Here is a 23,226-nt window from a genome sequence, read left to right as displayed (position 1 = left end):
TTAAAACACTTTAAAATTTTCAATCTTTTCATGGTGAGGAAAATCCAAGCATTTAGTATTAGTAACTTCCTAGTACTGAATATCTTACTATACATTACTCTTTAGTCACACAACTTTAATTTTCCAGCTCAATTGAGATATAATTGACATATGATGTTGTCTAAGTTTAAGGTACAGAACATGTTAATTTGATACATTTATATATTGCAAAATGATGCCACCGTAGCATTAGTTAACACGTCTATCCTATCACAAAATTACTACATCTTTTTTTGGGTGAGAACAGTTGAGATTTACTCTCTTAACAGCTTTTAAATATACAATACAATATTATTAAGTATAATCAAAATGCTACACATTAGATCCCCAGAACTTATTCATCTTATAACTGGAAGTCTGTATCTTTTGACCAACCCCAATTTCCTCTACCCTTCAGCTCCTGGTAACTACCATTCTACTGTTTCTGTGAGTTCAATCTTTACAGAACCCACATACAAGTCATATCACATAATATTTGTCTTTGTCTGCCTCACTTATTTCACTTAGCATAATGCCTTCAAGGTTGATCCAGGATGTTACAAATGGCAGGATATCTTTCTTTCTCATGGCTGAATAATATAACAATGGAGATACACACACACACACACACACACACACACACACTCATACTACATGTTCTTTATCCATTTGTTGGTGGACACTGGCTATAGTCAGAAAACTTTTAAAAAACAAATGTAACTTAGACTGTATTCTCCTAAGTGGAATGGTAACATTCCCAGGCTTAAGAGAAAAGTCATTATTACCATATGGCTTGGAATTCATTAAACTACTGGTATTTACCCAAAAAAAATATAAAAACACTAAGTCAAAGGGATACATGCATCCCTACTTTCATAGCAGCAAAACTATGGAAGCAGCCCAAGTGTTGGTAGATGAATGGATAAAGATGTGGTATACACACACACACACACACACACACACACACTTTGAATATTATTCAACCATAAAAAAGAGTGAAATCTGGCCATTTGCAACAAAATGAATGGAGTTAGAGTGTATAAGGCTGAGTGAAATAGGTCAAAGAAAGACAAATACCATATAATCTCACTCATGTGTAATATAATAAAAAAACAAGCAATGGAAAAAAGAGAGACACAAACCAAGACATAGACTCTTACTATAAAGAACAAAAACCGATGGTTACCAGAGAGGAGGTAGGGATGGGGAAAATAGGGGATGGAAATTAAAGAGTACATTTATCAATATGAAAAAAATAGTAAAATGATTTTTAAAAGATAAGACCATATTTGCAATCAAACGGTGCAGTGCCTGGCATGTGATAAGGTTCTGCAGGATTGAAACCTGTGCCCATTTCTGGTTTACAGCGATGGCCCCACACAAAGTTCCTTGGAATCATCTGGGAAACTAAAAACCAAAAAACCAAAAAAAACCCAAACTCACAAAATCCTGACCAACACAGATTCATTCCTGTGCCTGTCCCAGATCAATTTTTGTGGTTCTGTATAGTTTCTATGTGTCATCATTTAGGAGCCCTTGTTCCAGAGTATTTGAAGTTACAAAAATGCAGCCACCAGACCCATCTCTAACTGCATGCAGCTCATCATGCCAATATTTAACAGCAGATTCTATCATGCCAGCCTAGCACTGCAAAACATTGTCCTTAGAATTTACTGTGGCAGAATAAATTTCCTCGAAATTAAACATAATCTCAAAAACTGAGACATAAGTATTACCAGGAGGTAAATTTCAAACAGAAAACAATTTATATTAAACAACAACCTGGACAGAACTCAAAATACCTAATATATTTTAGATGACATATAATCTGCTTCAAATATGCCAGACCAGGAATAAAATATTCCTAAGCATTTTAAAGGGAATAATTAGCAATTTGGGGGAAGTTATAATACTGGTATTATTTTCTTTGTAGAAAAGATGACATCAATCAACTAACAGTTATTCCTTAAACACCTAGAAGCAAGCCCAGTTTTATGTTACCTACTTAAGGAAAGTGTAAATACAAAAGTAAAGTCTGCAGAATATATTGATTTCCTCAAGGACATAAAGCAAAAATACACTGTATTTTAATATTAGCTAAATGCTTTCCTTGAATAACCATGGCAATAAAAAGCAAAACAGACAGTTGCTATTAAAGCCTATACCACTCAAAGGGAAAAGTATATATAGGTTGCTAGAAAAACTTATTTTTACCTATGGCAAATAGAAGAGAAATAGCATGTAAGCAAATAAAGCACCTAGACAAAGGAATTTTATCCTTTCTTTTATATTCATATCCTTAAATTCCTTTAGTTTTTTTTTTAAATTTTTTTTAACGTTTATTTATTTTTGAGACAGAGAGAGACAGAGCATGAACGGGGGAGGGGCAGAGAGAGAGGGAGACACAGAATCTGAAACAAGCTCCAGGCTCTGAGCTGTCAGCACAGAGCCCGACGCGAGGCTCGAACTCACAGACCGTGAGATCATGACGTGAGCCAAAGTCGGATGCTTAACTGACCTAGCCACCCAGGCGCCCCAAATTCCTTCAGTTTTTAAAGCTCTCTGTAGCTTGTAGACCTCTCACACAACGATCTTGCAAAGATATACAAGCAAGATGGTCTATGTTAACGTTTGAGTTCCCTGCTCTCTGTTGAAATGACATGATTTTCTTCTAGAGAACATTAATTTTCACAAGAAAACGAATCAAAATTAGTAGGTAATCATTATAAATCAGAAAAGATTATTTTCTATGATAAAAAATAAAAAGGATTTCAAATTGTACAAGTCACTTAATTAGGAAAGAGGTAGAAAATTAAGTGTTTTCTGAATATTAATGATGTTTCAGTGCTGTTTCAAAACCAGCAAGAGCTTGTATAGAAGAGCCCATAATGCCTAGAGATTAATCAAGGCAATTTGTACTTTTTCATTTTTAAAATAATCTTTAAAAATAAACAAACAAAAGCAATCTGAAAATTGATCAGTCCTAAATCACTCTATTTTAAAGGCCTTGAGATATCAAAATAAGCCAGAAAAAATTTTGTTCTCAACAGCCTTAACAAACCCCCGAAAACAAAGAGCATCCATCATGGGTACCTATCTTACTTTGCCTGGAACACCCAGTTAAACTGTGTAACCTTACAGCTTTCACACAATACTGTTCATCTCAGGATATTATATAGCTATGCTCTTGTTTACAATTCCGTAGAGATTAGGGTAAAAGGGAGCTCATCTTCCTAAATATATATACTCAGATTACAAATTTTAGTCAAGACCTATGTAAAATGAAAGCAAGATGCCGTTAAGTCCTCCTTCGCTTCACAGTAAGGCGGTTCCTGTGTTGTTTACAGGTACATTCAGTAGAGGGGCAGACGTGTGTCACAACTATAAACACTCTCACCTTCCATAGTTGGGCTTAGAATTTCCCTCTCCTTTTCCTTTGATGCTCAAGAGCACATGGCCATTTGTAGCCAGTAGAGAGTAGACATTAGAACCAGCAAAGAGTAGACACAAAGTCGTGTCCATGAGGAAGGGGCAGAAGGAAAGTGCAATCCCCTGTCCCCACACACAAACACACATACATTCCACCTCATCCATAGCTCTGAAGCTCTGCCCAAGACAGCCTCTCTAGGCCTACATTCCATCAATTGCATGGAAGCTCCTGGTCCTCACTTTGATGAACTCGCCCACCCCAGTCACTGTGATGAAATGCCTACCAACCTTCATTTACAAAAGGGGCAGTAAATTGTACTGACTGGATTTTTTTTTTTTTTTTAAGAGAGAGAGCACGCACACACACACAGTGGAGAAGGGCAGAGAGAGAGGGAGAGAGAGAATCTTAAACAGGCTCCATGCCCGGTCATATCCCAACACGGGGCTGGATTTCACAGCTGTAAGATCATGACCTGAGTTGAAATCAAGAAGTCAGATGCTTAACCAGCTGACCCTTACTGACTAGACTCCCCTTACTGACTAGATTTGAACTAAACTATAGATATATCGGATTTTGTGTTTCTAAATATTCATTACCTATGCTGTGGCCTTATGAAAAAAATTAAGAATGGACCTTGAGGGTATTATGCTAAGCAAAATAAATCAGCCAAAGAAATATACTTTTTCATCTCACTTATATGTGGAATCTGAAAAAAATTCATACAAACAAAGAGCAGACTGGTGGTTACCAAATACAGGATAGGGTACAGGAAATGGGTGAAGGTAAGTCAAAGGGTACAAACTTCCAGTTACAAGGTAAGTAAGTTCTGGGATGTAGTGTATAGCATTGGTGACTACAGTTAACAATACTGTACTGAAATCTCAAAGTTGCTAGGGGAACAGACCTTAAAAGTTCTCACTACACACGAAACAACTATAATTATGTGAGGTGATGGATGGGTTAACTAAGCGTATGGTGGTAATCATTTTGCAATATATCCGTATATCAAATCAGTACACTGCATACGTTAAACCTACACAATATCATGTGTCAATTATAACTCAATAAAGCTGAAAGAAAAAAATTTGAGGAGAGAGGAGTCTCTTTAAAGATAAAAGGGGTTTCAAGCATATGAGCTCCAAAGTTTAAAAAAGCTAGGGAATAATGTGAGTCACAAAGAAGAAATTATAAGCATAGGGGCGCTTGGGTGGCTCAGTCGGTTGAGTGTCCAGCTTCGGCTCAGGTCATGATCTCATGCTTCATGGGTTCAAGCCCCGCATCGGGCTCTGTGCTGACAGCTCGGAGCCTGGATCCTGCTTCGGATTCTGTTGTCCCCCTCTCTCTCTCTGCCCCTCCCCCACTAATGCTGTGCCTTTCTCTGTCTTTCAAAAGTGAATAAACATTAAACAAAAAAAAATTTTTTTAAAGAAATAAGCGTAGAGAGAAGAATTAGCATAAATACTCACAAAAAAAATGACTTTTGTGAAACTAAATGAAGACAAATCAGAGACCGGCCTTACTTAAAATCTGAGAAGTAAGAATACATTTTATTGTAAATTTCTGGAAACCTAATTAACATCATCCCTACCTACTCATTTGCTATTTTTGTCTGGTTAGTTTCCCCTACTACTGTTAACATTTAAAAACAAAATAAAACAAAACTCAGCCTCAGGAGACTTGTTGAGTACCTTCACCTCAGATACTGAAAGGGAGAGAAATATTTCTCATGATGAATTCTACTCTACCATAGGGCAGGGAAATGAGAAATCTTAACCAGTAGGAAAGGAAGCAGGATCTGAGGGCTTTGGGAAGAGTAGGGAAAAAAATGAGAAGAAAAGTATAAAACCAGGAAAAAGGTGCTCTGCTGCTTGCTTTTATATAAATTATGTCATTCATTTTTTTAATAAAAGCATACAAAATAGGTACTATCACTGTCCCATATTATAGGTAAGGAAACTGAAGCAGAAGATTAAAAAGCTTGCTAAAAGTCACACATTTAAGGGGTGAAATACTTGAACTTAGGAAGTAGAATTCCAGAGTCTTCTCTTTTAACCACTATTCTACACTGCCTAAAGACACAAGTTAATAACTTACAGGAAGACAAGAGAATCTTACAAAAAATTAACAACAGCTACACCAAGAGAAAACACAAAAACGATTACTAAAGATATTAACCCAGCAGATTTTTCTGAAAATATAATGTGGAAAGTTAAGAACTTCAAGCTGTCATTACCTTTTATATGAAAAAAAAAAAAAAAGGAGTATGTGACAAACTTAAGTTGTTTACAAACATCAAGTGTCTCAAAACAAAGGTTCTACAGTCTAAAAACAAATTTTACATATTACTCCTTTGTCAGTGTTCAAAGGAATTAAACACGCAACAGTATCTAATCTAACACAAAAATAAAAATTTGGAATTTCTTTTAACCTTTCCATAAATATGAATAATTACAGTTATTTTCCTATGTTTTTAATTGCCAAGAGGCAAACCCTAATGAGCTAATTGCTATTCATTCAGCCCCATGAAATGAACACAGGCATATGCACGCACACACATACATAAATAAAGAACTCACATATATGCAAACATGTCCACAAGCATAGGGAGATGTCACCTACACGTACATCAAGCCTTGCATGCCCACAGACAGACATGCTTGCCCACATTCAGACTCACACAAACCCACCAACCCAGGAACAGAGATACTCCCACACTCAGATTCATCCCCAGAGATACAGCTAGCTTTGGGACTTTTATGCTAATAATCTGTAATACAGAATTGTATTTACAGCTACCACTAAGGCATATTTGTTAACAGAAGCATGTTAATAGCAATACCAGACTAACATTTAAAAAAACATTTAGTTCACAAACCCACTTGGATCCCATAAATTTATTATATCTATTTTATAGATGAGGACACATTCTCAAAAATAACGTACCAGAGTGCCTGGGTGGCTGAGTTGGTTAACCATCCAACTCTTGATTTTGGCTCAGGTGACCATCTCACTCTACATGGGATCGAGCCCCTTGCATTGGTATTCTCTGTCTCTGTCTCTCTCAAAAATAAATAAATGAACATTAAAAAAAAATAAAATACCTTTCCCAATGTAATACAGCTAATAAATGGCAGACCCAGTCCTTTAGCCTTTAATTTATAACCTCTATTACCTACCAACATGGCTGAAAGTAATTCTATGTTAATGTTCAACTGCAAGTTAACTACCAGTCACTATGTATTGGTTTATAACCTCAACTGCTTTGTAAAGTAACTTCCTTTCTTAATGTTGAAGATATTGCAAGATATGAGACTGAAGTAAAGATGGACAAAAATTTGAAGAAGCTACTAACATACTAACCTACTGATCAGTGTTCTATTTTTTTTTTTTTTTTGACAAACAGTTTGTATGACCTTAAAAATTCTTCCTATTGGAGTCAATTTTAAGTAATGAAAAGATTACAAAACATCCTTATAATTCAATTTAATATGGATTTAGACAGACTTTATTAGATAAATATTTTTATTTTTTAAAAGTTTATCACATAATTCCTTTGAGTTCAAAGGGATAATCAAAATTCTTCAGACTATTATCTTTTAGGTCCAGAGAAAATATTATTGCAATTATTTCCCCCTAGTATAATATGATAAAAAAAACTAATACCAAAAATTAAGAAAATGTTAGGGCAGAAGGCATATAAAGAAACTTTTATTTTCCTTACTTAAGGGGTGGCTCAGTCAGTTAAGCATCTGACTTCGGCTCAGGTTATGATCTCATGGTTGGTGATTTTGAGCCCAGTGTCAGGCTCTGTGCTGACAGCTCGGAGCCTGGAATCTGCTTTGGATTCTGTGCCTCCCTCTCTCTCTGCCCCGCCCCCACTCACACTCTGTCTCTCTTTCTCTCTTTCTCTCAAAAATAAACATTAAAAAAATTTTTTAAAAAAAGGAAGACCACATCAATAATATCTATTTATCACTGTTTGAACAGATGTGAGAAATATCCCTAATCATTTCATTTACTGCTTCAGATGGCTCCATCTAAGAAAAACTATCCGAGTAATGAGAAAAGCTTATTGGTGAAATCAGGAAGCAACCCATTCTTTTTCCTTATCTCTACTGAAGAACTTAAGAACAGCAAACCCACCTTTTTTTAAATTTATTATTATTTTCTTTAAGTGGCTCCACACCCAGCACAGAGCCCCACAGGGTTTGAACTCAAGGACCCACAGTTCAAAACCTGAGCTGAGATTAAGACTCAGATGCTTAACCAACTGAGCCACCTACATGCCCTATCCTGTATGTTTCAATTTATCAAATTCACAAATAGTAAAATTAAAATCAAAACAACAATACAACAGTATTATTTCTTTCTTGGAATGTCACCATTTGGTATTGGGATAAAGGGCAGATTTGCTAACTGCTTACTATAAAAATAGTGGATTCCCCAAACTCTGTGTTCCTCCCCTGTAATGTGATCTACTGCATGTGTAGGAATACATTTGGGCTCTCCCCATCACATGGGACTTAGTGTTCAGGGGAAATACGGTAAACTTGATGGTCTTGATACTTGCTGTGCTGGGAATAACAAAGGCCACTGTCTCTAATCCAGGCATCTCATGCCTTCTGCCAGCATCCCCAAAATAGTAAAAGGCTAATTTATTACACTCTAAGTAGGAAAAAAACAAAATCCAAGACCTGAGAGGGAATACTTCCTCCTTTGCCTCAAATAAAGAGAAAGAAATTTTAATGGAACAACTTGGAAAGATCAATTTATGTTCCCCACAGATAAGAGGACACAATGGACATTGATATCTGACTCTTATTCTAAATACTGAAAATGTTGGGCTAGGATGATAGCGATTTACTGTTGCATTAGAATCAGCCTAAACTCCTAAACACTAACCAGAACTCCCCCCCCCGCCCCCAAAAAAATGTATGAGAGTTTACCAGGAACCACTTAGGAAAATCTGAGTGCCAAGAGTCATCGTGCAGAGTTGTCTTTGGTTTTAAGAGGGGGCCCACCTACTTAGAAGGGTGAACCGAGTCAGCAGCTGAGACAGTGAATGTTATTTCTACGATTCTAGAGGCTAAGAACACAGTAAAAGACTCACAAGCCCACAAATGCAGAACAGTAGATAAGAGATGTATAGCAACAAGGGACCCCGTGAAATTACTCTACAAAACAAAGTCAGTTTTAAGAATCTGTCAAGCCCAAGAAATGTAAAGACATCTTATTCCCCTTACCTTTCCCTCTCTCCCAAGCTCCAATTGCAGAGGAGCTAGGAGAAAGTAGCTAGAACCATAAAAGCAGCCAGAAGCTTTGACTATTTTAGTAAGTTAGAAAGCATGCTCATTCAAAGGGACCACAGGACTGTAACGGTGATCAGATTCCAGTTTTGCACCACGAGCAGGAGATGAACTTCTCTCACTCAATAAGGATTGTGGGAATTAACATAAAGTCTTTTTTTGATTAGCCCTTAAAAGTCTTAGTTGGTTTTCTAATGTGTAATTATTTCTTTTGGATTTCTATATCCCTTACACACTATTGGGCATACAATCTTATTCCTATGATGTTATTCCATCAACAAATGCATTGCCACTAAACACTGAGGATGTATGGTGAAACATATCTGAAAGATTTACCTCTCTTCTCTTTTACTCTACTAAATGTATATAAATGAAGTATTGTAAAAAGCAATGCTAATTATATCCTTATCATTTAGTTAACAGACTTCTTGAATTCTAGTTATGCTTTATAAATTAATTTTTAAACTGTGTTTTATAAGCAGGAAACCACATTTCTAACAAGTGGAAAAGTACATTTGTACACTTGCTTAGTTTGTAAAATCTAAATAAAGGTTGGGTTGACAACCCTCCAGCAAACATAACTCAAAGGAGGAAAAGTCGTCTTTTCATGACAGAAATGCCTCACTTGGATTCATTTCCTTAACATGAACATAACACATTACTGTATACCTGTATCAGTTGCAATTTCTGATAAATGTATTGCAACTGATTGCCCTTTCTATTGTAGGTAATGGGCTTTTCTTTCCTAATTGCAAGAATATATGTGTGTGTGTGTGTGTGTGTGTGTGTGTGTGTGTGTGTGTGTCCCCTTAATCTACAATTCGATTATACTATACCTAAAGGTGGAATTTTTTTTTTTTGTCCTGTTTAACCTCCTTGGAACTGGTGGGCTTTTTCAATTGCTGTCCAAATATAGCAGACTTTCAATCTTTAAAGAATTTCTCTTCCCTGATGCTTACAGGATATTCTTACTTCCTGAACTCCTAACTCAGTCTATTTTCCATGTTTCTTAACTTCTCTTTCATGTTTTCAATCTCTTTATCTTTTTGTTCTATATCTGCTCATCCAGACTAGCAATTTTCAGTTGAGAGTTTTGATTCACTAATTCTCTCTTTTGTTATGTCAATTTAATCTACCAAAGAGTTTTTTATTTTTAATTTCACCAACTTTTGTTATTTACAGAATTTGCAATTGGTCCTTTATCATTCTGCTTGTTCTTGTTTACTCCTTTTCTTATTGTAAGTTATCATTTCATTTGAAATTCTTAAACATTCTCATTTTTAAGTGCTTTTTTTGAGAATGTATTCTCTTTCTTCGGATGTCAATCATCCTATTAAGTATGTCTGCTGTCCCTTATGGCAACAGATTTCCTTACATGTCCTAAAATACTTGTTTGCAACCACACCTTACGTGGAAGTTTTATTCTTTGTGAGTTCTTTCCTGCCATGTTGTTTCATGCTTGCTCAGACTATCCCCCTGGAGTTGCATAGCTCCAGAGTAGGTCTTAAATTAGAAAGATTGGGGCTTTGGTTCCACATGGGTAGAGCTCTATTCCAGATGCCACATCCACACAGAACATATGGTTACTATTTCCATTTTTGCATAGCTGCCTCTTTGGCCCACAGGAAAACACCAACAGTGTCAGGTGGAGTTATTTCAGGTCTACTTTTATGGCCTAGAAACATGGTCCCACCTCCCTGGTTTATGCAGACAGCCCAGTTCCAATCTCCTACCATTTGCAAGACACATTTGGCATTCTTAAAATGTCTAGCAATCTATACTCTCTTAAATTTGGCTTAAACACCCACTTTTTAAGCTCTGGCCCACATGACCCAGGTTTCTGAGAGCCAGACAGCATCAACATCCACTCATTACTAAGGGTTTCCTGTCTATTCATAGTCTGCAGGGGTTTTCTTTGTCTCAAACATAACTAGAATACAGTTACTTATTTCTCTGAAAGTTTTTCACATTGCATTCTCATAAATTTAAAGCAAAGAGGAGGCAGATTATACAGGTGCTTTCACTGACATTTTAATCTGCAATCCTGTTGCAAATTGTGTGAGGGGGAGAGTATGATGTGACTCAGGAAGAAAGGATGTGTGCTACATTTGACTTTGATCCTAATTCAAGAAAGCAGGTCAAAAGCTATTTTTTAAAAACATAATTTTAGTAGCATGTAACTTTAAAAAATACTACTTTCAATAATAGTTTTGGCTTTTCAAAATTTTCTCAAATTCCAATTCTGTCACATATTATAACTATTCTTATTTTCACTTTTTGTCTTTACCAACGTATTCTTATCATTTGCTAGCCTCAGTTATATACCATATAGCACTTAATATCTTCCTGATACACCATGGAAAACCCACCAGCCTTTTGTATCTACTCCTTTTTTATTTTTTTCATCTCTACTGAGGTATAATTTACATTGTCTTAACTTTATTCACTGTAAGGGTAAAACTCAGTAAGTTTCAATCACTATGTAGAGCTATACAAAAATAATCACAATGCAGTTTTGTAACTTTTTCATCACCCCCCAATTGTGCCTTGAGTCTTATTTGTAGCCAATCACCACTCCTCCAGCCCCACTCTCAGCCACATGCAACCACAAAAGGACTTTGTCCCTCTTCTTTAAATATGCCTTTTCTGGCATTTCAATCATAAATGGAACCATATAATATGTAGTTTTAATCATCTCGCCTCTTTCACTTAGCAGGGATTGGGAAGCCATAATCTGTAGGCCAAATCTAGTCTGCCATGTATTTTTGTAAACAAAACTTATTGGAACATAACCAGGTTCATTCTATATTGTCCATGGCTGCTTTCACACTACAAGAGGAGAGGTGATTAGTTGCAACAAAGATTATATGGCCCACAAACCCCAAAGTATTTACTATCCGGCCTTTTACAGAAAAAATTTGCTGACTTGACTTAGTAAAATATTTTTGAGGTTCATTCACATTGTAGTATGTATCAATAGTCGGTACATTATTCCTTTTTTATTGCTGAAGAGTAAGTTATTGCATGAAAAACCACATTTTGTCTATCTACTTACCAACTGATGGATATGTGGACATTTTCTAGTTTTTAGTTGTTACGAATAACTCTGCTATAAACATTTTGTGTACATGTCTCAATCTAGACGTGTGTTCTCACTTTTCTTACAGATTCCTAGGAACTGAATTGCTGGGTTATATGCTAAGTTTCTGATTAACTTTAAAAGAAACTGACAAACTGTTTTCCAAAGTGACTGTCCCATTTTATGTTCCCAAGAACATTTGAGAGTTCCAGATTCTCTTTATCCTTGCCAATACTTGGTATTGCCTGTCTTTTAAATTATAATCATTGTAGGGTGCCTGGGTGGCTCAGTTGGTTAAGTGTTCGACTCCTGGTTTCAGCTCAGGTCATGATCTCACAGTTCTAGGAGTTTGAGCCCAGCGTCAGGCTCTGCACTGACAGTGCTAAGCCTGCTTGGGATTCTCTCTCTCTCTGCCTCTCCCATAATGTGCACTCACTCTCCTGCTCTCTCAAAATAAATAAATAAACTTAAAAAAAAGAATTAAAAACGATTTCAAATTATAATAATTGTATTGACTACATAGGTGGATTTTATGGTTTAAATTTGCATTTGCCTAATGACTAATGATGCTGAACACTTTTTCATGTGGTCATTTGTCATTCACCCTTTTATCTTTGGTGAACACTTCTATTCAACTGTCTTATCCATTGATAATTTGGGTTGTCTTCCTATTATTGATTTGTAGGAGTTCTTTATATATTCTGGATATAAGCTTTGTCAGATATATGATTTGCTAATATTTCTTCCAGTCTGAAACTTGGCTTTTCAATCTCTTAGTGGTGTCCTTTGAAGTGTAAATATTCAATTTAATGAAGTTCATAAAGGTTTATTTCTGGATTCAAAAGTTTATCCATTTATCTATGTGTCTTTCTTTTTGCTAACTTCATCAATGTGAGTTTATAAGAAGTACTGAAATTGTGTAATGTTAATATTCCAAATTTCCTGTTTTCAAAAATATTTTGGCCATTCCAGGTCCTTTGCATATCTACATGTATCTTAGGATTAGTCTGTCAATTTCTACCAAAAATAAAAAACATGGAATTTTAATAGGGATTACATTGATTCAATTTGGGAAGAATTATCACCTTAATATTAAGTCTTCCAATCAATCCACTGAACAAAGTAAGTCTATCTATTTATTTAAAGCTTTAATTTTGTCCAGCAATGTTTTGTTGTTTTTAGTGTACAAATTTTGCACTGTTTTTGTTAAATTAATTCCTAAATATTTTCATCTTTTTAATACAACTGCAATAAATTGTTTTATTATTTTTTGGACTGTTCTTATATAGTATCTAGACATAGAACTGATTTCTATATGTTGACTTATATCCTGCAACCTTCCTTGCTGAACATGTTTACTACTTGTAGTACTGTATTTGTATATTTCCTAGGAGTTTCTAAATATAGTTTTTACATTTTATCTGTGAATAAAGGCAGTTTTACCACTTCCTTTACAATCTGGATGTCTTTATTTTTCTTGCCTGACTGCACTGTCTAGAACCTCCTATGCAATACCGAATAAAAGTGGTTAACAAGGAGACAGTGAATGACACTGCCTTCCTCCCGATCTTAGAAGAAAACATTCTGGCTTTCACCACTAAAATGAATGAATATGAATATGATAGAGTGCCTGGCTGGCTCCGTCAGTAGAGCACGCAACTCTCGATATCAGTGTTATGAGTTCAAGTCCCATGTTGGGTGTGGAGACTGCTTTAAAATGTTTTTGTTTTTTTTTTTTTTAAACGTTTATTCATTTTTGAGAGACAGAGAGAGACAGAGCATGAGCGGGAAGGGGCAGAGAGAGTAGAGGGAGACACAGAATCCAAAGCAGGCTCCAGACTCTGAGCTGTCAGCACAGAGCCCGACATGGGGCTCGAACTCACGAACTGAGAGATCATGACCCGAGCTGAAGTCGGACGCTCAACCGACTGAGCCACCCAGGTGCCCCTGGAGACTGCTTTAAAGAGAAAATATGTGAATATGATCTATAGGGGTTTTTTTTTGGTTTTTTTTTGTTTGTTTTTAACAAAAGCCCTTTGTTTTTTATTATTATTATTTTTTTTTCCCTGTCTTGTTGAGATTATTTTTTTTGTGAATGGGTGTTGACAGTTTGGTAAATGCTTTCTCTAACTCTACTGAGATGATTATATGGTTTTATTCTTTATTTTATTAATGTAGTGTATTACATTAATTGAATTTTGGATCTTAAACCATCTTTGAATTTCTGGGACAAATTCCCTTTGCTCATGGTATATAATCCGCCTCATATGTGGCTGAATTTGATTTGCTAATATTTTAAGGATTTTTGCATCTATGTTCAAGAGAGATACTGATCTGCCATTTTATTTTCTTGAGATGTCTTTGGCCTGGCTTTGAAGTCAGTTAAATTGGCCTGACAAAATAAACCGGGGGGTGTTGTCTTCTCTATTTTCTGAAAGAGTTTGTGAAGAATTAACATTATTTCTTCAAATATTTGATAGAATTCATCAAATCTGATCTTGGGATTTTCTTTGTGGGAAGATTTTTAATCCTCATTCCATTTCTTTACTTTTTTAGAAGTGTATGCATGTCTTCTAGTCTTAAATCAGTCTTTGCAATTTGCCTCTTTCTAGTAACTTGTATCTAAGAGTTCATCCATTTTACTTTAGTTTCCACACTGATGACATAAAATTCATTCATAATATTCCTTTATAATACTTTCAAGTTGTGTGAAGTTGGTAGTAATTTCACCTCTTTCACTGCTGACTTTGCTAATCAGTATCTTCTTTTTCTGGTCTAGCTAAAAGTTTATCTACTTGGTTCTTCTTTTCAAAGAATAAACTTCTAGTTTCACTAATTTTTCTCTAATATTTTATGTTCTGTTGGTTTCTGCTATATTCTTTATTAACTCCTTCCTTCCTTCCTCTGCTTGCTTTTGGTCTGTGTTGCTCTTTTTCTACTAGTTTCTTAAGCTTAGAAGCTTAGGCACTGATTGAGGAACTTCCTTTTTCCTAGATACGCATTTAAAGGTATAAATTTTCCCTGAAGCACTGCTTTATCTGCACATATAAAGTCTAAGGTGTCTTTCTGTTTTCATTCATTAAACATTTTAAAATATTTTAAAATGCTTTTAACTGACAAATATTTGGGGCTTTCAAAGATTCCTGTTACATGATTTCATCTTTTGCACTCTATGAGACTTGTTTTATGGCCAAGCATATTGTCTAACCTAGAGAATATTTCAAATATGTTTGAAAAGAATACAATCACTGGGTGGAGTCTTCCATATATGTCATTTAGGTCAAGTTGATTGATAATGCCAGAATCTTTTATCCTCTTATTTTGTGTCTACTTAGTTGTTCTATCATGTATTAAGAATAGGGTGTTGGAATCCCTTATTATTATTGTAGACACTTTATTTCTCCTTTCACAGTTTCACTTCAGGCATTTGTAAGCCACTGTTAGAAGTAGACACAATTTATGATTACTATATCTTCCTGATCTATTGACCTTTTTATCATTATGAAATTTTTTTATCTGTCTTCAATAATACTTCTTATCTTCAAGTCCACTGTGTCAGATAAGCTTTCTTATCATAAAACATGCTTCTTACACATAGCATATAGCTGGCTATTGTGTTTTTATCCAGTTTGACAATCTCTGCCTTTTAAGGAGAATGTTCAGTCCATTCATATTTAATGTAATTATATGATTAGATTTACTTTTGCCATTTTGTTAATTATTCTCTATTTGTGTCACACCTTTTTTTTTTTTTTTATTCCTCTGTTCCTCCCTTACTGCTTTCTTTTGTGATAAATACTTTCAGTGTAGCATTTTAATTCCTCTATATTTTTTACTTTTTATTTTTTCAGAGTTATTTTCTTAGCAACTGTTCTAGGGATTATAATATGCATCTTAATTTATCACACTACTTCAAAAAAATAATTCCAGTAAAACAGAAACTATACTCCAGCACATGCCCATTTTTTCCCCCTCTTTTATACTTTGCCATATGTATATTTCACATATATAGGTCATAAACACAAGCCCAGGTGACAGGGACTTCAGGAAAGTAGACAGTGGGAACAAAAAGAAATCAGGCAGCAAGGTCTAGGGAAACCAGGTGACAGAGCCCTAAAGAACACAGGCTGTGGGAACCAAACGAAACTAGGCAGTAGGGAGTAAAGTTTGCTAGGAAGTGGGGACAAATGAAGCCAGGCAAGAGGCCCACAGGATGTGGAAAAAGAAAGATACCAAGAGCTTATCCCCTCTGTGTAGATGTCACCCCCACAGCCTGGACCTCTCTCTAGATAGCCCCCTCCCTACCCAGGTGGTGGTCCCCTCCCCCAGGCCAATACTGGGACAGACCCAGAGCCCCCTTCTCTCTCAGAGGCCTGGGCTGGTTGCAGCCAATGGGCCCCAGCCCCAGCCCCATCCCTGGGACCTCAGGAAGTCCCAGTCCCAGTCCCTCCCACTGGCTGCAGAAGCAGTGGGGTTGGGGGGGGCGGGCGGGTGGTAGGTAGAGAAAGAGAAAAGAGACAGCTTGGTAGGGGGAGCGCACCTAGCAGCCACAGAGGGAGGTGGGGGAAGGGAGGTGGGGGCCAAGAAAGGAGAAGCTCCAAGGCAGGCTGGCAGATGGGCTTGGGCTCGCAGCATCTCCCTGGTGGCAGTGGGGGTGACAAGTTCTCCAGCCCTGGGCTGCGCAGCCACTAACCTGGGTGCCCATGCAGGCACCCCACCCCCTACACAGCAGTGCCTCTGGTGCTCAGCAGGCCTTATGATAAGAAAGCTTATCTGACACAGTAGACTTATTGCTTTATATGATTTTACGTGTTTCAAATGTGGAAAAATGAGAAAAATATATCTACAGACTCTTTTATATTTACCCAAACATTACCATACTCAAGACTCTTGAGTTCTTTGCACAGATATGAATTAACATCTGGAGTCATTTCTTTTCAGCCTGAAGAATTTCCTTTAGTATTTCTCACAAGATGGTCTACTAGCAGGAAATTCTCTCAATCTTTGTTTACCTGAGAATAATTCACTTTTATCGTAGAAGACTAGGTTTTCTGGATACAGAATACTTGGTTGACCATTTTTTGCTTTCAACATTTTCAGTATGTCAGGCTTTATGGTCCCTACTGCTTCAGATGGAAAAGTCAGCCATTAAATGTATTATTAGTTCCCTATGTGTAATGATTCATTTTCTTCATCTAGCTTTCAAGATTTTCTTTTTTCCTTTGGCTTTTAACAGTTTAAGTATGATGTGTCTGTGTGGGTTCTCTTTATGTTTTCCAACTTGGGGTTTATGGAGATTCTTGAATCTATAGATTGCTTTTCATTAAATCTGGAAAGTTTTCTGCCATTATTTCTTCATACATTTTTAAGTCCTCTCTCTTTCTTCTCTCCTGGGTCCCCCATTACATGTATGTGTATCTACTTAATGTTTTCTCACAAACCTCTGAGGCTCTGTGGACTTTTCTTCAATCTTTCTCTATTCTTCAGGGTATATAAATTCTACTGATATATGCAAATTCACTGATTTTTTTTTTTTTTTTGCCATCTAAAATCTGCTACTGACTTCATCTAGTGAACTTTTGCTTTTAGTTACTATACTTTTTAACTCTAGAGCTTTTGTTTCTCTTTTATAATAATTACCTTTTTAATAAATTCTTTATTCATTGAGTCACTGTCACCCTACTTCCCCTTTAATACTTTACGGTTTTCTCTGGGTTTTTTTGAACACACTTATAATCACTGCTTTAATGTTTTTCTCTGCTAAATCCAACATATGGAGACACTTATATACAATTTCTAGTGATTTTCTTAAGTATGAGTCATGCTTCCTTGCTTCTTTGCAGATCTCTAAACTTTTTGTTGAATATTGGATATTTTAAATGATACACTGCAGCAACTCTAGCTTCTGATTTTCCTTGAGGGTTGTTGTTGTCTTATCTGTTTGTGTTTTAGCATCTTGATGAACTAAAAGTATGTTTCCCCTTCATTGTGTGGCCACTGAGGTCTCTACTCCATTCTCTCCAACCCCATTTTTTTTAAAAAAAATTTTAATGTTTATTTTTGAGACAGAGAGAGAGAGAGAGATAGAGTCTGAGCAGGGGGAGGAGCAGAGAGAGAGGGAGACACAGAATTCGAAGCAGGCTCCAGGCTCTGAGCTGTCAGCACAGAGCCTGATGTGGGACTCAAACTCACAGACCATGAGATCATGACAGGAGGTGAAGTTGGACACTTAACTAACTGAGCCACAAAGGTGCCCCATCCCATTTTTATTTTTAAGGCTTGCTTTTTAAGACCTTTTCAAGCTGGTCTCCAGTGTTCACCTTGGTGTTTGGCTAAAGACTGATTAGAGATTTTATTTAATTATCTCAATCTAATAAGGCTTCCATTCCAAGGATGAGATTTGTGCGTGGAATGAGGAGGGCATTCAAAGTCTGAGCCTTTCACAAGATGGCCCCAGGTTTTACTACCACTAGGCCCATTTGACTCTCCTCTTCACATATTCCTAGGCTCCACAGACCAATGATGCATAGGTGGCTTAGGCCCACTTCATATTCTGCTGTGCATATCTACAGCCTCCGGTCAACCTGGGATGTGTGAACTTATCAATCCCCCATGACTATCTTGTCTCCTAGAACTCTCTATAAAATCCTGCTATTTCATGAGTCTTTAACTTGCCACAAATTGGACTAGACTAGCAAAGCCTTAGACTAGCTAAGGCATTGGTCTTCCCTGTTTGTCTGCAACTAAGTTTACTATTTTAACCTACAACACTGTGAGAGAGTGCCCTTTCTCCAGCTGGGGCTACAATACTTCCAATCTTCAAGGCTTGCCCCATCCTGGTTGAAATGCCATACCAACAAAGCTGGGCATGAGGAAGAGAGGATGAGGAGTAGCACAGATAACACCACAAGTCTGTCACTGGGTTCAGTGATTTTCATGAAGTTTCTCAATTTGTTTAGTTGATTTCTAGAGCACTGAATTAGTTGTTTTGACAGCTTTGTCCAGCTTTATGTTTGCTTTGTGGAGAGAGTGACCAAATCTCTCATTCAGTCATCTCAGATATTCCTTTTTTAATAGTGTGTATATACATATATATCATGTGCTGCTGCAGTCCAAAATTTAATTATACCAAATCTTGGCTAAAACTTTGAAATGTTTTTTTAATTGTTTATCTACCTTTGAGAGAGAGACAGAGAGCAAGCGGGGGAAGGCAGAGAAAGAGGGAGACATAGAATGCAAAGTTGGCTCCAGACTCTGAGCTGTCAGCACAGAGCCTGGCACAGGGCTCAAACTCCTGAACCGTGAGTTCATGACCTTAGCCAAAGTCGGATGCTTAACGACTGAGCCACTCGGGGGCCTCTTGGCTATAATTTTGAGATTGTATTTATCTCTAAGATCAAAGTGCAAGTTCACTTTTTTGTTATTCATATTCTATGCACAGATATGTAGCTATTTTAGACTAGACATATTAGACTCAGCTTCCCTTCTTTTTTGTTCCTGCTGGGAAAAACTCATTTTGTGCATGTGTGCTGTGTACAGGGTATATAGAAAAGTTAAGGATTTCCCTACAGCACTATAATACAGAAGCTACTAAAAATGTAATATAGTCACAGGCAAAATCATGCTAACAGACTAGATCTATTCAGTCTAGACACCATAGTATTTGAGCGATAGTGATAACCCACAATAGATGAAAGTAACATTAAGAGGTATAGAAACTATGACACATGAAAAATAATGAGAGTAATGTCAATGTTTACTCTGAAAAAAAAAATGACATGATGCTAGCCTTTCAAATATTTGAAGTAGACTTACTCAGTATTGATACATCAGGCAGAGTCAAACTTAGGGGTATAATTTTGAGTTCATTATGCAAAATAAACTATTTAACAACTTAAGCTAAAACAAATGGACTCATTTTGCTCTTGTGCAAAGCGATGAGCTTCTCTCACTGAGAATGATCCTAACAGACTAGATGACCACATTTTTAAGGAGTGTTTATTTAGGAGATGAACTAGATGACCTTTCAACCCTAAGTTTTTGTAATTTTATAAAAACAATTATATAAGAATTTAGATGGATAAAAGATAACACTATCATGAAAAACCATCCAAAATATACATCAAGATGATTATAATTTATGTTTTGATAATAAAGGAATGAGTTATAAAAACTATTCCTAAAAGACATGTATTCCACTGCACTCTTGGTTCTCAAAGGGCAACAATATGTTGGATATTACAAAAAACATATGAGAAGCAGAATATACTATTCTACCATTGTACAAAGCAATGATCTAGAATTCTGGTTGCTGTAACTTCTTAAAATCAAGAAGGCTGAAGTGGGAACAGAAGATAACTAAAAGAAAAAAGACATAGAGATTGTTACATAAAACCAGACTTCACTCTGAAAAGGTACAAGCTGAGTGGGTGCATTACAAATATTTATAAAGGACAGGAAGGGCACAAATAAGGTAAACTCAGATTTGTTCACCCAAACCTAGAAGGCAACCATTCAAACTGTGAAGGAGGTAAGGTTAGGACAAATAACAGAGGTATCATTTATTCAGGAAACATAATTTGCTAGGATTAAAACAGGTTATAGACTGAAAACAAATAACTTACCTCCTTTAGTTGATCAGCACTCCCCCATGATGCAGAACGCTGATGTGACCTCTTTTCGGCACCCTCTTCTGCCCAACAACTAGGTGTCTTTAATAAAAGAAAAAAATGATAATACAAATAATAAAATAAGGAATTTTGTCTCTACTTCTTAATCTCACAGCATTTCAAACATATTTCAAAATCTTAGCACATACCAGTTAAGTTATACTAAATACTAAAATCCCTTAAGTGCTAAGATTTTTCATGACCCGTGAAATGTTTAAAACATTCTGTCATATTCTGAATTAGACATTACCAATCTACGACATCTCTGAATAATGTCATTCAAAACATTTTGGCTTTTTTTTTTTTTACAACAACATTAATAACTTAAAAGTTATCAAATCAAAGAGAATTATGAAGATACACATTTTTGAGCTTTTAAAGAGAATAGCCAAACTAAATATAAAATGGCATTTGTCCTAAGTAAAAGAGATGGAAATGAGATTAACAGAACTAGCTCAGAAGCAGTGGGATTACAGATGACCTACAAGTCAAATATCTAGCTAAAGAGCAGATTGTACTACTCTTCCTACACTCAGGAAAGAGAGTATTAGCAATAGTATCCTCTTTTGAAAAACATCAAGCGTCTTTAAATAAAAATATAAAATTATTAAAATGACAAAGAAAAACATTAAATCTGAATGAACTTACTATGATCTGAAACAATACATTAAAAAAAAAAAACTTGAGCTACATGTCAGAAAAGAGTTTTTACCTTAAACCTCATTTTCAATCATTCAACAAGTAGCAGACACTATACCCAAACATAACACAAAACGCTAAATGCCAAATAGTGAGACCATTTAGTAGTTGTATAAAAAAGTCAAAATGTTAAAATATCATCCTTAAGATATGAGAAGACTCTTAGTGGAATGCAAACCAGGGAAAGTAAAAAGCACTACAGCTAGACAAAGGATAACGATTAGCACAATCAACACATATAGATTGAAAAATTATTGTTTATTATAGACTGAAAAAAAATCAATCCTTATGTTGAGGTTGATGCTATATAACTTCTTATGAAAAAGGCCTCAGTTCTACTCTATACAATTCAAAATGCTTGTGAACAACTTTTTAAGTAATTACCTCTTAAGAGTAATAATGCTCCAAAATGAAACCAACAATTAATTAAATGGTAGGTGAATAAAAACACAAACAAGCTGCTTAACCAACCAGTTCAAGTACCAAAGTGAAGCTGTTCAGTGATAATTGAGAGTAAAACAGTTTATTTTCATCAAACTTTCATTTTTAGAATTTACATGCTCAATACTTTTACTTTTCTACCAAGTGTAAGCATTAGTCTTGTCAAAACTCAAATGACTAAGGATCACAATGTTTAAAACTCAAAAGTACTTCACAGAAAAGGAGTCAAGTTTCTGGTATGTTCCATAATTATTTAATAATTACATTTCTAACAGGAATTATTTTCATTTGGTACAACTCCAATTTTTTCAAAGGACATTTATTACATAAACTGTATAGGTATCTCCAACTGAGAGTTAAATCAATAGCCACAAAACTTTTACAATTGCCTTACTACTGCCAGGCACACCAGTGGCAAATGGAGCTACATCTGAGGTCTCTTATCTCACAAAAGATCTTCTTTCTTCATACTATCATTCTTTTCTTAAAACTGAATGTGAAAACCTATATCATTATTTCAGAATGTAGTGTTAGTTATACAAAAGAAATAAAAACTAACTACAAAGGAGCATTTATATTCCTGAAATCCAGCTAGTAAAACATGTAGGTTTTTAAGAGTGCAAAACTATTAGAAGAGTACTCTGACATGTGGCTGCAGAATTACATGCATATAAATTGTTTAAATACATTCATCATAGTACCAACTTTTCCAAAAAATACTCCCCAGAAAGTAATTTCATTTTAATCACATCAATTTTAAATAAATAGAAAAGGTTCGAGTCTGTAAATATATTCTATAGACCACATTGTCCAATAAGACAGCTACTAGCCACATGCAACAATTTACATTAATGAAAATGAAATAAAACTAAAAATTCAGTTCCTTAGTCACACTAGCGCATTTCAAATGCTCAGTAACCACATGTGGCTAGTGGCTACTGGCTGCTATACAAGACAGCACAGATGTGGAACATTTCCATTGCTACAGAAAGTTCTACTGGGAGCAGTGTTTTATACATTTAATCGCAGATTTTTAACAAGTTACTTTAGTCAAAGCAAAACCAAAAGATGGCTACTTGGTTTATTAAATCTATGTAAAGTTCATGCTTGTGAAGTCACAAAAGATGAACTAATTTGTATCTAATTTATTAAATCTGAGCATTTGAGAAATGCTTTACTATTTAAATTCAATAAGCAACAATACAAAGCAGCAAAAATCCTTTCCTTTCATATCAGCAAGAAATTCCTTCCAACTAGATTCTCCATTAATCTAGAGTAGAATTTTATGAACTGTGCTACTTATAACATCGCTATTGGACGCTGATAAGAATAAAGATAAAACTGTTCTATGGCCAAATTAATTTGGGAAATACTGTATTTCATACTTCCCCATACCTCATGTACAATACAATTACCATTTCAAAAACTCAAATACACACTTTTTTAAAACCTGCTTTACTTTCTTTCTTTTACTTAAATGACCCCAGAACACTTATTTTAGAAGTAGACTTATTAACACTTGGAAAGGAATATAATCCCCTCAATAATGTGGACTGTATCTGATTGCTTGCTCTTCAGCCAGCC

The 23,226-nt window shown here is 35.7% G+C and overlaps 1 protein-coding gene across 1 annotated transcript in view; it reads right to left on the bottom strand.

Moving 5' to 3' along the window:
- The window catches only part of GLCCI1 (glucocorticoid induced 1), a 105,045-nt gene that overhangs the window by 29,669 nt on the left and 52,150 nt on the right, over positions 1-23,226 (bottom strand). Inside the window, exon 3 of the mRNA XM_060633871.3 lies at positions 20,458-20,544. Coding sequence (XP_060489854.3) covers positions 20,458-20,544 — 87 coding nt within the window. The remainder of the gene's footprint in view (positions 1-20,457; positions 20,545-23,226) is intronic.

The sequence above is a fragment of the Panthera onca genome, chromosome A2, assembly GCF_046562875.1.
Source record: "Panthera onca isolate mPanOnc1 chromosome A2, mPanOnc1 haplotype 2, whole genome shotgun sequence".
Lineage (NCBI taxonomy): Eukaryota > Metazoa > Chordata > Mammalia > Carnivora > Felidae > Panthera > Panthera onca.
The sequence above is the reverse complement of the archived record's forward strand: the minus strand, read 5'-3'. Positions and strand labels throughout refer to the sequence as shown.